Here is a 13,366-nt window from a genome sequence, read left to right as displayed (position 1 = left end):
CAATCATCTCCGAGTCCATTAACTATTAATCCAACATACATTTAATGATTCCTGCATAGTTTATTACTTCGGGTGGATGACCTAGAGAGGAAAACCTGACATCACGAGCAAAGAAAAGTGATCATTTTACTCTACTCAGATCTTCACCTTATTCTGTCTTATGTTACAACAGCGAGAAAACGTAAAGAAGTTTGGGAACCTGTCAGATGTGAGCTGCCTTCGTAACCGACAGTATAAAATACTGACAGTCTACCCAAGATCAATAAATGCTGTTGCATTTCACAGAAACCAGTTTTAAAGGGAGTCTGTCTGCGCAGAATGAATGTCCAAACCAAGTACAGGTGCTCGGTACATCCTTGGTATGGCCACTGTTCAGGGCACCTTCCCACATACATGTTTTCCTTCTAGCTCCATCTTTCTATGGCTCTATAAAGAACGATCAATCAAAATAGAGAGGGTGAAAATTGAGGGAAAACAAGTACCGATTTTTCGGACTATAAGACGCACCGGACCCAAAGACGCACCCTGGTTTTAGAGGAGGGAAGTAAAATTTTAAGCAAAAAATGTGGTCATGACACACTTATGGGTCGAGGATCTGCTGCTGACACTGTTATGGGGGAAATGTCCCCAAATTCTCTACTAACGTACCCCATCCTGGTAATGATCCTCCTGCCTTGAATATATGTCCCCCATCCTGGTATATATTCCCATCCTGCTATATGCCCTTATCCTGCTATATACCCCCATCCATCCTGGTATCATAGTATCATAGTTTTTAAGGTTGAAGGGAGACTCTAAGTCCATCTAGTTCAACCCGTAGCCTAACATGTTGATCCAGAGGAAGGCAAAAAAAACCCCAATGTGGCAAACAAGTTCCAATGGGGAAAAAATTTCCTTCCTGACTCCACATCCGGCAATCAGAATAGTTCCCTGGATCAATACCCTGTCATAAAATCTAATATACATAACTGGTAATATTAAATTTTTCAAGAAAGGCATCCAGGCTCTGCTTAAATGTTAGTAGTGAATCACTCATTACAACATCATGCGGCAGAGAGTTCCATAGTCTCACTGCTCGTACAGTAAAGAATCCTCGTCTGTGATTATGATTAAACCTTCTTTCCTCAAGACGTAGCGGATGCCCCCGTGTTCCAGTCGCAGGCCTAGGTGTAAATAGATCTTTGGAAAGGTCTCTGTACTGTCCCCTCATATATTTATACATTGTGATTAGATCCCCCCTAAGCCTTCGTTTTTCCAGACTAAATAACCCCAAGTTTAATAACCTGTCTTGGTATTGAAGCCCACCCATTCCTCTAATAATCTTGGTGGCTCTTCTCTGCACCCTCTCCAGTTCAGCTATGTCCTTCTTATATATCGGTGACCAGAATTGTACACAGTATTCTAAGTGCGGTCGCACTTGTGACTTGTACAGAGGTAGAACTATATTTTTTTCATGAACACTTATACCTCTCTTAATACATCCCATTATTTTATTAGCCCTGGCAGCAGCTGCCTGACACTGGCCACTAAAGTGAAGTTTACCATCCACCCATACACCCAAGTCTTTTTCTGTGTCTGTTTTACCCAGTGTTCTACAATTAAGTACATAATCATAAATGTTATTTCCTCTACCCAAGTGCATGACCTTACATTTATCTACATTAAACTTCAATTGCCACTTCTCAGCCCAATCCTCCAATTTACATAAATCTCCCTGTAATATAAAATTATCCTCCTCTGTATTGATTACCCTGCAGAGTTTAGTATCATCTGCAAATATTGAAATTCTACTCCGCATGCCCCCAACAAGGTCATTTATAAATATGTTGAAAAGAAGCGGGCCCAATACTGACCCCTGTGGTACCCCACTATGAACGGAGACCCAGTCCGAGTACATACCATTAATAACCACCCTTTGTTTCCTATCACTGAGCCAGTTTTTAACCCAGTTACACATATTTTCCCCTATCCCCATTATTCTCATTTTATGTACCAACCTTTTGTGTGGCACCGTATCAAAAGCTTTTGAAAAGTCCATATACACAACATCCACTGCATTTCCCTGGTCCAGGCTTGAACTTACCTCTTCATAGAAGCTGATCAAATTAGTTTGACAGGATCGATCCCTCATAAACCCATGTTGATACTCTGTCATAAGGTTATTTTTCTTGAGATACTCCAGTATAGCATCTCTCAAGAAACCCTCAAGGATTTTACCAACCATAGAGGTTAAACTTACCGGCCTATAATTTCCCGGCTCAGTTTTTGTCCCCTTTTTGAATATTGGCACCACATTTGCTATGCGCCAGTCCTGCGGTACCGACCCTGTTATTAAGGAATCTGAGAAGATTAAAAATAATGGTCTATCTATCACAGAACTCAATTCCTGTAGTACTCTGGGGTGTATGCCATCCGGGCCCGGAGATTTGTCAACCTTAGTGATTTCGAGGCGGCGGCGTACTTCCTGCTGGGTTAAGCAGGTAATATTCAAGGGTGAATTTATGGCATCACTGGTCATGTCATCTGCCATGGCATTTTCTTGTATAAAAACCGTAGAAAAAAAGTCACTCAGCAGGTTGGCTTTACCCTCATCCCCTTCCACCATTTCACCAAGACTATTTTTAAGGGGGCCAACACTATCGCTTTTCAGTTTTTTACTGTTTATGTAGTTAAAGAATATTTTAGGATTATTTTTACTTTCTCTCGCAATGAGTCTCTCTGTCTCAAACTTAGCTAACTTAATTTGCTTTTTACATATTTTATTTAATTTTCTATAATTATATAATGCCTCATCACTACCTACCCTCTTTAATTCTTTTAAGGCTTTCTGTTTTTCTTTTATTGCTTCCCTTACAGGTCTATTTAGCCATAGGGGTTTCCTCCTATTTCTAGCATGTTTGTTCCCATAGGGTATATTTTCTGCACAAGCCCTATTCAGGATGCTCATAAAAGTCTCCCATTTGCTTTGTGTACTTTTATTACTTAGTACATCATCCCAGTTTATTGCACTAAGATCATCTCTCAACCGTTTATAATTTTCTCTCCTGAAGTTTAGTGTCCTTGTAGCCCCTCTACTATACATCTTACTAAAGAATACATGAAAACTTATTATTTTGTGATCACTATTCCCCAAGTAACCCCCAACTTGTATATTTGATATGCGGTCTGGCCTATTGGTTAGTACAAGGTCTAGTAGTGCTCCCCCTCTTGTGGGGTCCTGTACCATTTGTGAAAGGTAATTATCTTTCATTGTTATCAAAAATCTATTTCCTTTGCTGGAACTGCAAGTTTCTGTTCCCCAATTTATATCAGGATAGTTAAAGTCCCCCATAATAATTACCTCTCCGAGACTCGCTGCTTTATCAATTTGCTTTATGAGGAGATTCTCTACCTCTTCCATAATATTCGGCGTCTTATAACACACCCCTATCAGTATTTTATTATTCATTCTCCCCCCCTTATCTCCACCCATAGGGACTCTACATTCTCAGTACCCTCACATATGTTGTCACGCAGGATGGGTTTTAAGGATGATTTTACATATAGACACACACCTCCCCCTCGCTTATTTGTACGGTCATTCCTGAATAGGCTATAACCCTGTAAATTAACAATTTACAGGGTTATAGCCTATTCTAACCTAGCCTAGCCTATTCTAAAGCCTAGCCTAGCCTATTCTAGCCTATTCTAAATGCCGCCATCCTGCTATATGGCCTGTATCAGTTCTCTCGTTACACGCAAATCTGTATAGACTTGTCAAAGACAGGTTTGTGTATACTTAGGGACCTGTCAATCAATCATAACTCGGCAAGAAGCAGGAGGAGAGTCAACCAGCAGAAGTTGTGGAGGACCCGGCATGTACATTCGTTTTAACAAGCATTATGGATCTGTTCTGCCTCATAACAGTGGAACATTCGGATCAGATTACTGATGGGGAGCATTCTATACAGCAACATATAGTCCAAAGTGGACAGCACATTTATGCATTCTTTAGGCAAGGGCTACACCGCGACTTTGGCTGCAACAGCCATCGCGTGGCCAAAGTTGCCGTGCAGCCCTTACCTATACTTCTCCCAATGGGTTGTCCTCTTTGGACTAAGCTTTGCTATGTCTACAGTGAGTTGGAGCTGTGATTGAAAAAAGAGAAAAAACTATTAGCTCATCGGGTAGGGAAATACGGTACCTCAGAAATGGTAGTCTCAGGCCGGTTCCTGCGTGCAGAGCAATGTGGACAAAAAGAGTAAGATGATATCTCGAAACGCGTGGACCTGGAGTCTTGTTTTAATTGTTTTTTTTTTTGGATTTTAATGCATCTTATTTGTGATATTTTATTATACTATTTTGCAGTTTCTGTCAATTACAATTAAACTTTCTCCACATTGGACCTGTGGTTGGACTTCATGAGAGATTATCAAATTAACATACTGCAATACCGATGTAATTCAGTATATCATGCAAGTGATCAGAATAAGTACATTATGCTTAACTACATCCATAAAAGTCAGAACTTTCAAAATCCAAGATTTCATCCATACGGTAAGGCTGGGGTGACTTGGTGACAACTTCTTTAAATGGTTTCTCTTCTACCAGATTAGCAAACGTTGAAGACATGCCATCAAGATCTACTCAGATTTATTTTATATTGGTGCCATGGAGTTCTACTGTGAAATCATTAAATGCTACCTACTTGTTCGCAGAACTGAAGGGGTGACCTCAATTTCACTTGTTGCTTGGTAAGGCTGGAAAGCTGATATACTGTTCGTTCCAAGTTCACTGCCAAAGATTTCCGGGCTTTGAGTGCCAGTAGAACTTGCGCTTGTGCCATCTCCCCCATGATGTGGATCTTGTTCTTCATATATTGCTACAAGCTGTTGATGAAAGAAAATAAAAACTTGTCAAATTTAAAAGCATGGTGAGCAGAAGGTCGGCAAGATGCATAATACTAGCAACACAATAAACCAGAAGGCAAAAGATGCTGCTACCAAGTCAAACACAAAGCCGTACGGTAAATCCTGCCCACCACAAGAGACCTATTATAAATCCATCACGTGTCTCCGGTCCCCATATGAAGAGTTATATACATGAAAAACTGCACTACAGTAACACAATATTAGTGCACTGTATAGTATGTGTGTGTATGTGTGTATGTGTGTGTGTGTGTGTGTGTGTGTGTGTGTGTGTGTGTGTGTGTGTATGTGTGTGTGTGTGTGTGTGTGTGTGTGTGTATGTGTGTGTGTGTGTGTGTATGTGTGTGTATGTGTGTGTATGTGTGTGTATGTGTGTGTATGTGTGTGTATGTGTGTGTATGTGTGTGTATGTGTGTGATTTACATTTAACACCGCCCCAAGAGGACTCAGGAGTACCATTCAGAGGTAATAGTAGCATAATGCTATAAGCAATGTAAAAGAATAATTAATTATATACCTGCAGCCTTAGTGGTAATCTATAGATAAACACTACTTTTAAGCATATATGGCAACCTAACAAAGCGCAGCTGCAGGTAGAAAACAAAGTTATCTTTTCCCTGCAACTGCTTGCTTACAAACCTTGGGGTGGAGATGGGACTTTAATAGTCATTGCTAACTACAGAGCGCACTGTAATCCCTCCCCCTGCTTCTTGACTGACTACATGCCACACACACACACACACACACACACACACACACACACACACACACACACTGAAGAGCAGGGTGTCAGTTAAGGATTAGAGCCTCTAATCCGCCCTGATTAAAATTGATGTGATGAATCAGTGATTATTGTGACACATGAAATACAGATTTAAAAGGGAATCTGTCAGCAGGTTTTTGCTATGTAAGCTTAAGACAGCATACTGCAAGGGTTAACGCAGAAAATGAATGGACACCTGTCTTTTCAAGGTCCGATTGGTTGTTAATTTGCTATGTTTGCTGATCATTGCTCGGACTACAATGTCACACGCACGGCAGTCTGAGACACCTCCTCCTCTGATTGACACCGCACTCTATGTACAAATGTCTACAGAGGGCCTGGTGTGGGCGGAGACGGCTCTCTCAGCTCTGTTACATGGCTAAATCTAAAAACTCTGATTGTGCCAGTTACGGCCAGTAACTTAAAGGCCGCTTTACACATATCAATTTATCGTGCGTTCGCTTGAGCGATCACACCCGCCCCCATCGTTTGAGCGATACGGGCAATTTGTTGCCCGTGTCGCACAAAGTCGTAAACCCCCGTCACACGTACTTACCTTCCAAACAACCTCGCTGTGGGCGGCGAACATCCACTTCCTGAAGGGGGGGGGGGTTGGGCGTCACAGCGACGTCACACAGCGGCCGGCCAATAGAAGCGGAGGGGCGGAGATGAGCGGGACGTAACATCCCGCCCACCTCCTTCCTTCCGAATTGCCGGCAGGGCGCAGGTAAGCTGCAGTTCATCGTTCCCGTGGTGTCACACGGAGCGACGTGTGCTGTCTCGGGAACAATGAGCAACCAGCGAGCAGAAGGACGTTCGATTTTTAGGAAATGAGCGACGTGTCAATGAGCAATGATAAGGTGAGTATTTTTGGACGTTCACAGTCGTTCGTAGCTGTCACACGCTACGATATGTCAAACAATGCCGGATGTGCGTCACTATCGACGTGACCCCGACGACATATCGTTTAATATATCGTAGCGTGTAACGTGCCCTTAAGTGATACATCGTTGGATTCAGGCCTCTTTGCCTATATCATGCTCCTCTCAGATGAGGTGGCATAAGCCTGCTGACAGATTCTCTTTAACATAGAAACCAACCTTAAAGAATAATGCGGGCTTTACACGAGACGATATATTGTGCGATATGTCGTCGGGGTCACGGTTTTCGTGACGCACATCCAGCATAGCGCACGATGTCTCGTGTGACACCTCTGAGCGATGCAGTATCGCTCACAAATCGTGAGTCGTGTACTCGTCGTTAACTTTCATATCATCGTTTATTTTCATGGGTGCAGGTTATTCATCGATTATGTGGCATCACACGTTGCTCCGTGTGACACCACGGGAACGATGAACGCAGCGTACCTGTGTCCCGCGGCACCCCCCGGCTTCTAGTGGCCGGCTGCCGTGTGACGTCGCTGTGACGCCGAACGTCCCTCCCACTTCAGGAAGTGGACGTTCGTCGCCCACAGTGAGGTCGTCCGGAAGGTAAGTGCGTGTGACGGGTTTGTGCGCCACGGACAGCGATTTGCCTGTGACGCAAAAACGACGGGGGCGGGTACGATCGCTCGTGGTATCGCACGATAGATCGACTCGTGTAAAGCAGGCTTAAGTCTTCTAACCCGACGTGTATTCCTTCTAACATCTTTTCTTAGAACTTGCTCCTCCGCTATCATGCCTGGAAAGTATGAATACATTGACAATGGGTTCGGTCTATGTCCCTGCACACCGACAATGCCCAATCAATACAGAATGTCTGGGGACACATTCCTTTGGCAAAAATGAACAGTAACAACCAGTTGTCAATTCTCTGATACATTTCTAGAAGGAATGACAGAGGAATGGCTCAATGTATAGTTTTCAGATAGTATGCTCCAGAATGGTTATATCATGGGGAATGCAAGCATTTACTAAAAGACATGTCAGAGCGGACAGGTCCTCTTTAAATCATTTAATTAAGTGAAAAGCATTTACCCATCCTGTAACTATGTACATAAACACCACAATATAAGAGCATAGCAATAATCATGTTACAGTCCATGAAATGCTACCATTGATTACTGCTCCTCCAATCATCTGGAGAAATAATAGACTTTTACATGTATCACTGCCGTCTGGTTCACTAAAATAATTGCAGTGTCACATAAACTACATCTGAGCAGGAGAATAAGCAGCTGGACGGCGAAACTAGTCAAAATTGCTCTAATGTGATCATTTTTTCTTGTAAGAACAAAATTATGGGAAGACAGAGACCAGGCCAGAGGAGACTAAGTGAGATTTGTCATGTGCGGTAATAGGTTTAGCATTCCAGGACAGCAAAAATCATCAACTGGGGCCTACAGGACTGGAACCACGACAGGGAAAATACGGGCGCGGAGTTAAAGGGGCTAAATTACAAGATTGAAGCTGGTAACGAATAATGGCAAAAATATTTTTGGGAAAATTTGCTTATGTTTTCAATAAGAGGGAGTGCGGATTGGGCAGACATATCACTGGAGCTGCTGCACAGGGACCCAAGAGGTTGGGGGGCCCATTTCTACCTCCAAAGTAGAGGAATTGTGCGTTTTTAGGAGTTTTTGGGCTGCAAAGGGCCCATATATTGTTCTTGCACAGGGGCCCTTTTCTCTCTCCGTCAGTTGGGTGGGGTAATCTGCTGCCAAAGACCATAAGACGCACCCTGGTTTTAGAGGAGGAAAAAAAATTTTAAGCAAAAAATGTGGTCATGACACACTTATGGGTCGAGGATCTGCTGCGGACACTGTTATGGGGGTAATGTCCCCAAATTCTCTACTAAGGTACCCCATCCTGGTAATGATCCTCCTGCCTTGTATATATGTCCCCCATCCTGGTATATATTCCTATCCTGCTATATACAACCAACCTGGTATATGCCCTTATCCTGCTATATACCCCCATCCATCCTGCTATATACCCCCATCCATCCTGGTATATGCTCTCATCCTGCTATATACCCCAGCCCTTTTCTCTCTCCGCCAGTTGGGTGGGCTAATCTGCTTCCAAAATGGAGACCGTTTATCTGCCTAAAGACTAAAATATCAGAGTCGGAAATTCAACATGTCGATCCATCTTCCTCCAACATTGTTCGTTGCGGGACAGTCGAAATGTCCCTAAATACATTAGTCAGTCAGTCTTATGGAAAACATTCTGTTTGGCCAATTTTAGTTATTAGGACTCTAAATATAGTAGACTAGTTGTGTTTACAGAGGCTCTTTCCAGATATTTTCCATTTAAGTAATGGGGATAAAGATAGTATAAAAACACATCTAATCGTATTGAACCTAATTCGCTGCCATCCAGAAGTTACCAAATCCTCAATTATCTGTAACAATCTGCACTGACATTGGTAAGATGCAATTATCTTTTTACAACGTATAATGGTAGATCATCGAGCTCTCATTGGAGTTGGCCTAATTGAAATGATAAAATCTTTTAACAATGTTCACATACTTCAGACCACTTGCAGCCCCAAAATATTTTTTGGACATGTTGGGGCATCCAGAAATGCATCAGGTACTTGCCCAATCCTACTAAAAAGGGTTTAGCTTATAATAAAGGGGTTGCTTAATACTCGGAAAATCCCTTCTCAATCACTAACACCAGCAATCCTCACCTCAAGCGAAAGCGCCATTCTATTGGTGTCGGCACATTAGGTCATGCAATCCATTTAGCCACTACGCGCTCCCCTCCATCAGATGTAACCAACATCCTGAGGGGGTTAGAGATCAGCCGCAACTTTGCCTTCCTCCGGATTTACGTTATGTCCCAAGAAGGGGGGAGTGAAAAGGCGTCTGACTGGTAGCAAGGCTCGTGCGACATAATGTCACACAAGCCCCAGGAGAGCCATTGCCAATACCGCTGAAGCATGTCCATGAAGTTGGAAGCATATGATGGAGCATTGTCCTGCATGAAAATCATGCTTTTCTTGAACGATACCGGCTTCTTCCTGTACCACTGCTTGAAGAAGTTTTCTTCCAGAAACTGGCAGTAGCTCTGGGAGTTGAGCTTCACTCCACCCTCAACCCGAAAAGCTCCCACAAGTTCATCTTTGATGATACCAGCCCATACCAGTGCCCACCTCCACATTGCTGGCGTCGGAGTGGAGCTCTCTGCCCTTTACTGATCCAGCCTCTGGCCCATCAAGAGTCACTCTCATTTCATCAGTCCATAAAACCTTTGAAAAATTAGTCTTAAGATATTTCTTGGCCCAGTCTTGACGTTTTATCTTATGTTTCTTTTTCAAAGGTGGTGGTTTTTCAGCCTTCCTTACCTTGGCCATGTCCCTGAGTATGGTACACCTTGTGCTTTTTGATACTCCATTAACTTTGCAGCTCTAAAATATGGCCAAACTGGTGACAAATGGCATCTTGGCAGCTTCACGCTTGATTTTCCTCAATTCCTGGGCAGTTATTTTGCGCTTTTTCTGCCCAACACGCTTCTTGCGACCGTGTTGGCTATTTGCCATGAAACACTTGATTGTTCTGTGAACACGCTTCAAAAGTTTGGCAATTTCAAGAGCGCTGCATCTCTCTGCAAGACCTCTCACAATTTTGGACTTTTCAGAGCCCGTCAAATCTCTCTTCTGACCCATTTTGCCAAAGGAAAGGAAGTTGCCTAATAAGTATGCACACCTTATATAGGGTGTTTATGTCATTACACCGCACCCCTCCTCATTACAGAGCTCATTACATGCACATCACCTGATTTACTTAACAGGTAGTTGGCTCTCAGCCTATACAGCTTGGAGTAGGACAACAAGTATAAAAAGTATCATGGGATCAAAATACTCATTTGCCTAATAATTCTGCACACAGTGTATATATATCTATAAACTTAGAAATCCAATTTAAAGGGAACCTGTCAGCAGAAATTTTGCACTAAACCTAAAAGATTCCCCCTCTGCAGCTCCTGGGCTGCATTCTAGCAATGTTCCTGTTGTTTATGTGCCCCCTTTCTGACCAAAATAAAGACTTTGTAAAGTGGTACCTTTTTGTATTCAGATCTTGATAATGGTACACGGGGCGGGCTCTCTGGTGGCCGTTAGTCTGCCTCCTGTCGCTTTAGGCCGTCCCCCATCGCGCAATTTCAAAGAGGTGACGTGAGGTAAGCTGGCCAGCGCTTGTGCAGAACGGTGGAGGCGGCGGTGGAGACAGCCGTGAAAGCGCGACCACGAGATTTTGGGCGGGTACTTGCTGATGAAAGCCCATAATCTCGCGCATGCGCAACACGTCACCAGCGGTCACACTGTGCACATTGCACAGTCCCGCGAGAGTGGCACGGGGCATGCGCGAGATTATGGGCGGCCATAATCTCGCGCATGCGCCGTGCCACTCTCACGGGACTGCAATGTGCAGTGTGACCGCTGGTGACGTGTTGCGCATGCGCGAGATTATGGGCGGCGCTGTGATTTTCATCAGCAAGTACCCGCCCATAATCTCGTGCACGCGCTTTCACGGCCGCCTCCACCACCGCCTCCACCTTTCTGCGCAAGCGCTGGCCAGCTTGCCTCCTGTCACCTCTTTGAAATTGCGCGATGGGGGACAGCCTAAAGCGACAGGAGGCAGACTAACGGACACCAGAGAGCCCGCCCCCGTGTACCATTATCAAGATCTGAATACAAAAAGGTACCACTTTACAAAGTCTTTATTTTGGTCAGAAAGGGGGCACATAAACAGGAACATTACTAGAATGCAGCCCAGGAGCTGCAGAGGGGGAATCTTTTAGGTTTAGTGCAAAATTTCTGATGACAGGTTCCCTTTAAACAGTAAGACATTTTCTGATGACACATTCCTTTAAATCTTCTGTGTACGGCCGCCTTAAGACCACAGCTACTTTAAATGAGGAAAACAAGAAGCTTTCAGTCACGTCATTCCTTCTATATCTTAGAATGATGGCAAACACGTTGAATTATTCATGACTCGAAGAATTAGTAGGAACTTTGAGTGTGAAAAGATGTTTGACAACCACAGGAGGCAGCAATGACTGGGAGTCAGACTTATCAGCCTGACAGACGAACGTGTCCTCCATTCCCAGTGCAATCCAAGTCTTCTGCTGTTGTAACATCTCCCGAGCACTGGGCGTCATCCTCCGCTCTTCACAAAACCAGTACAGAATGACGAACAGGCCAAAAGACACAGACACACTGCACAAACTAGAACCACATGCTTTCTTCATCTGCTCCATCTGAGCAGAATTGCCAATGAGACACGTTTTATGTGTAACAGCCAGAAAGAACACAGCCATAAGACAGAAGAAAGAAATCAAAGAAAACAGCGCGACAGATGTGACATCTTCGAGCAATTGTCAATACACAGAACAGATCCAAATAAGACAAAGAAGGACTGAAGGCACATAGTAGCCCCTTCTAACTGTTTATTTGGCTTCCTCAAGTCGTAACAAAGCAGCGGCATAGTATATAGCTGTATACAGGACGGGACACCGTGTGTGAGAGTTAACGAGAAATCGGCACTAACGCCATATAGCTTGATAGCGGTAAGACTAATGCACAGCGTGCCGTGATGGACACTACAGAGCCAGCCGCAGATCAAACACCGGCTGAAACAGGCACAACACAAGACCATTTTTTTCTTGCTTCTTTTTACATTATTTTCAGATTCTTTGATCTTAACACTGATCAAATTTGGATTTTAAGGAAAAAGGAAGGAAATGTTAGCAGTGAATTCCAATTTCTTACTTACCAACAGCATGTTCTTTTCTATAATTTTCTATTCCACTGATGGACTGTAGTCATAGGAAGTGGAAAAAAAAGAAAAATGGGTTTTTAAAAAAAAAAAAAAAAAAAAAAAAAGGGAGAACGTGAAAATAAAGAGGAGAGATGACAATCTAGAAAGTCAGAAGACATGCTCTAAGTACAATTCAATGCATTTTGGCCATCAGTGTAGAACACAGATTTAAAGGATAATGAAAAATAAAGTTCTCTATTTTAAGGATACACGATTAAATGCAGATCGCTGGGGGTCTGAACTCTAGGACCCCAACAATACCAAGAGTGGTGATCTGGAACCTGTTCATGAATGGAGTGTCACATTAGTCTCCTTGTTTGTAAGGCCAGTGACAGTCTTTGGACTGGAGCCTCTCATCTGGCTCTACATTTAAATGGGTTTCATTTCTCTTAGTACTGAAATGGTTAAAGGTCAGCTTTTCTCTTACAGCTCTCCCTAGCAGTTCCTAGCTGAGTATTTCAGCTGCACTTACTTTGCAGTCACACCCTTCAGGTTTAAATAGTGGTGTTACCCAGCAATTCTTGCTGAAGAAACAAAGTCAATTGGTCTCTGACCGCCTTGGAGGAAGGTTCTGCTGTGGAAGTTTCCTTTCTCAGGCTTTATCCTTTTGGTTGCTTTTTCTCCCGTTTGTCTTTATGTACCTTGTGTCTTGTTAGTGTGGTGGTGGGGTCTAGTGAACCCCACCTGCCCTTCACTAGTCAGGGGCATCTATAGGCACTTCTGAGAATCTCAGGTTCCTGCTCGGAGACAGTTACGGAGACTGTATAGTAACTGGCTAAGAATGAGAGACAACTGCAGGTGAGTATAGGAAGTGTCCCACCAACCCCTCACACTAGTTTCAGGGCCAACCGCTCTTATTGTGTCCCCGATGCTACCTTTTGTTGTGTTTCTATTATGCATCAGATGCTCGTAGGTCTGAATGCACCCCACCAT

The 13,366-nt window shown here is 43.5% G+C and overlaps 1 protein-coding gene across 1 annotated transcript in view; it reads right to left on the bottom strand.

Annotated features, from left to right (window-relative positions):
• The window catches only part of PARD3 (par-3 family cell polarity regulator), an 807,488-nt gene that overhangs the window by 549,969 nt on the left and 244,153 nt on the right, over positions 1 to 13,366 (bottom strand). Inside the window, 1 exon segment of the mRNA XM_075315482.1 lies at positions 4,688 to 4,868. Within this exon segment, the coding sequence (XP_075171597.1) occupies positions 4,688 to 4,868 (181 nt within the window).

The sequence above is a fragment of the Anomaloglossus baeobatrachus genome, chromosome 6, assembly GCF_048569485.1.
Source record: "Anomaloglossus baeobatrachus isolate aAnoBae1 chromosome 6, aAnoBae1.hap1, whole genome shotgun sequence".
Taxonomy (NCBI): domain Eukaryota; kingdom Metazoa; phylum Chordata; class Amphibia; order Anura; family Aromobatidae; genus Anomaloglossus; species Anomaloglossus baeobatrachus.
The sequence above is the reverse complement of the archived record's forward strand: the minus strand, read 5'-3'. Positions and strand labels throughout refer to the sequence as shown.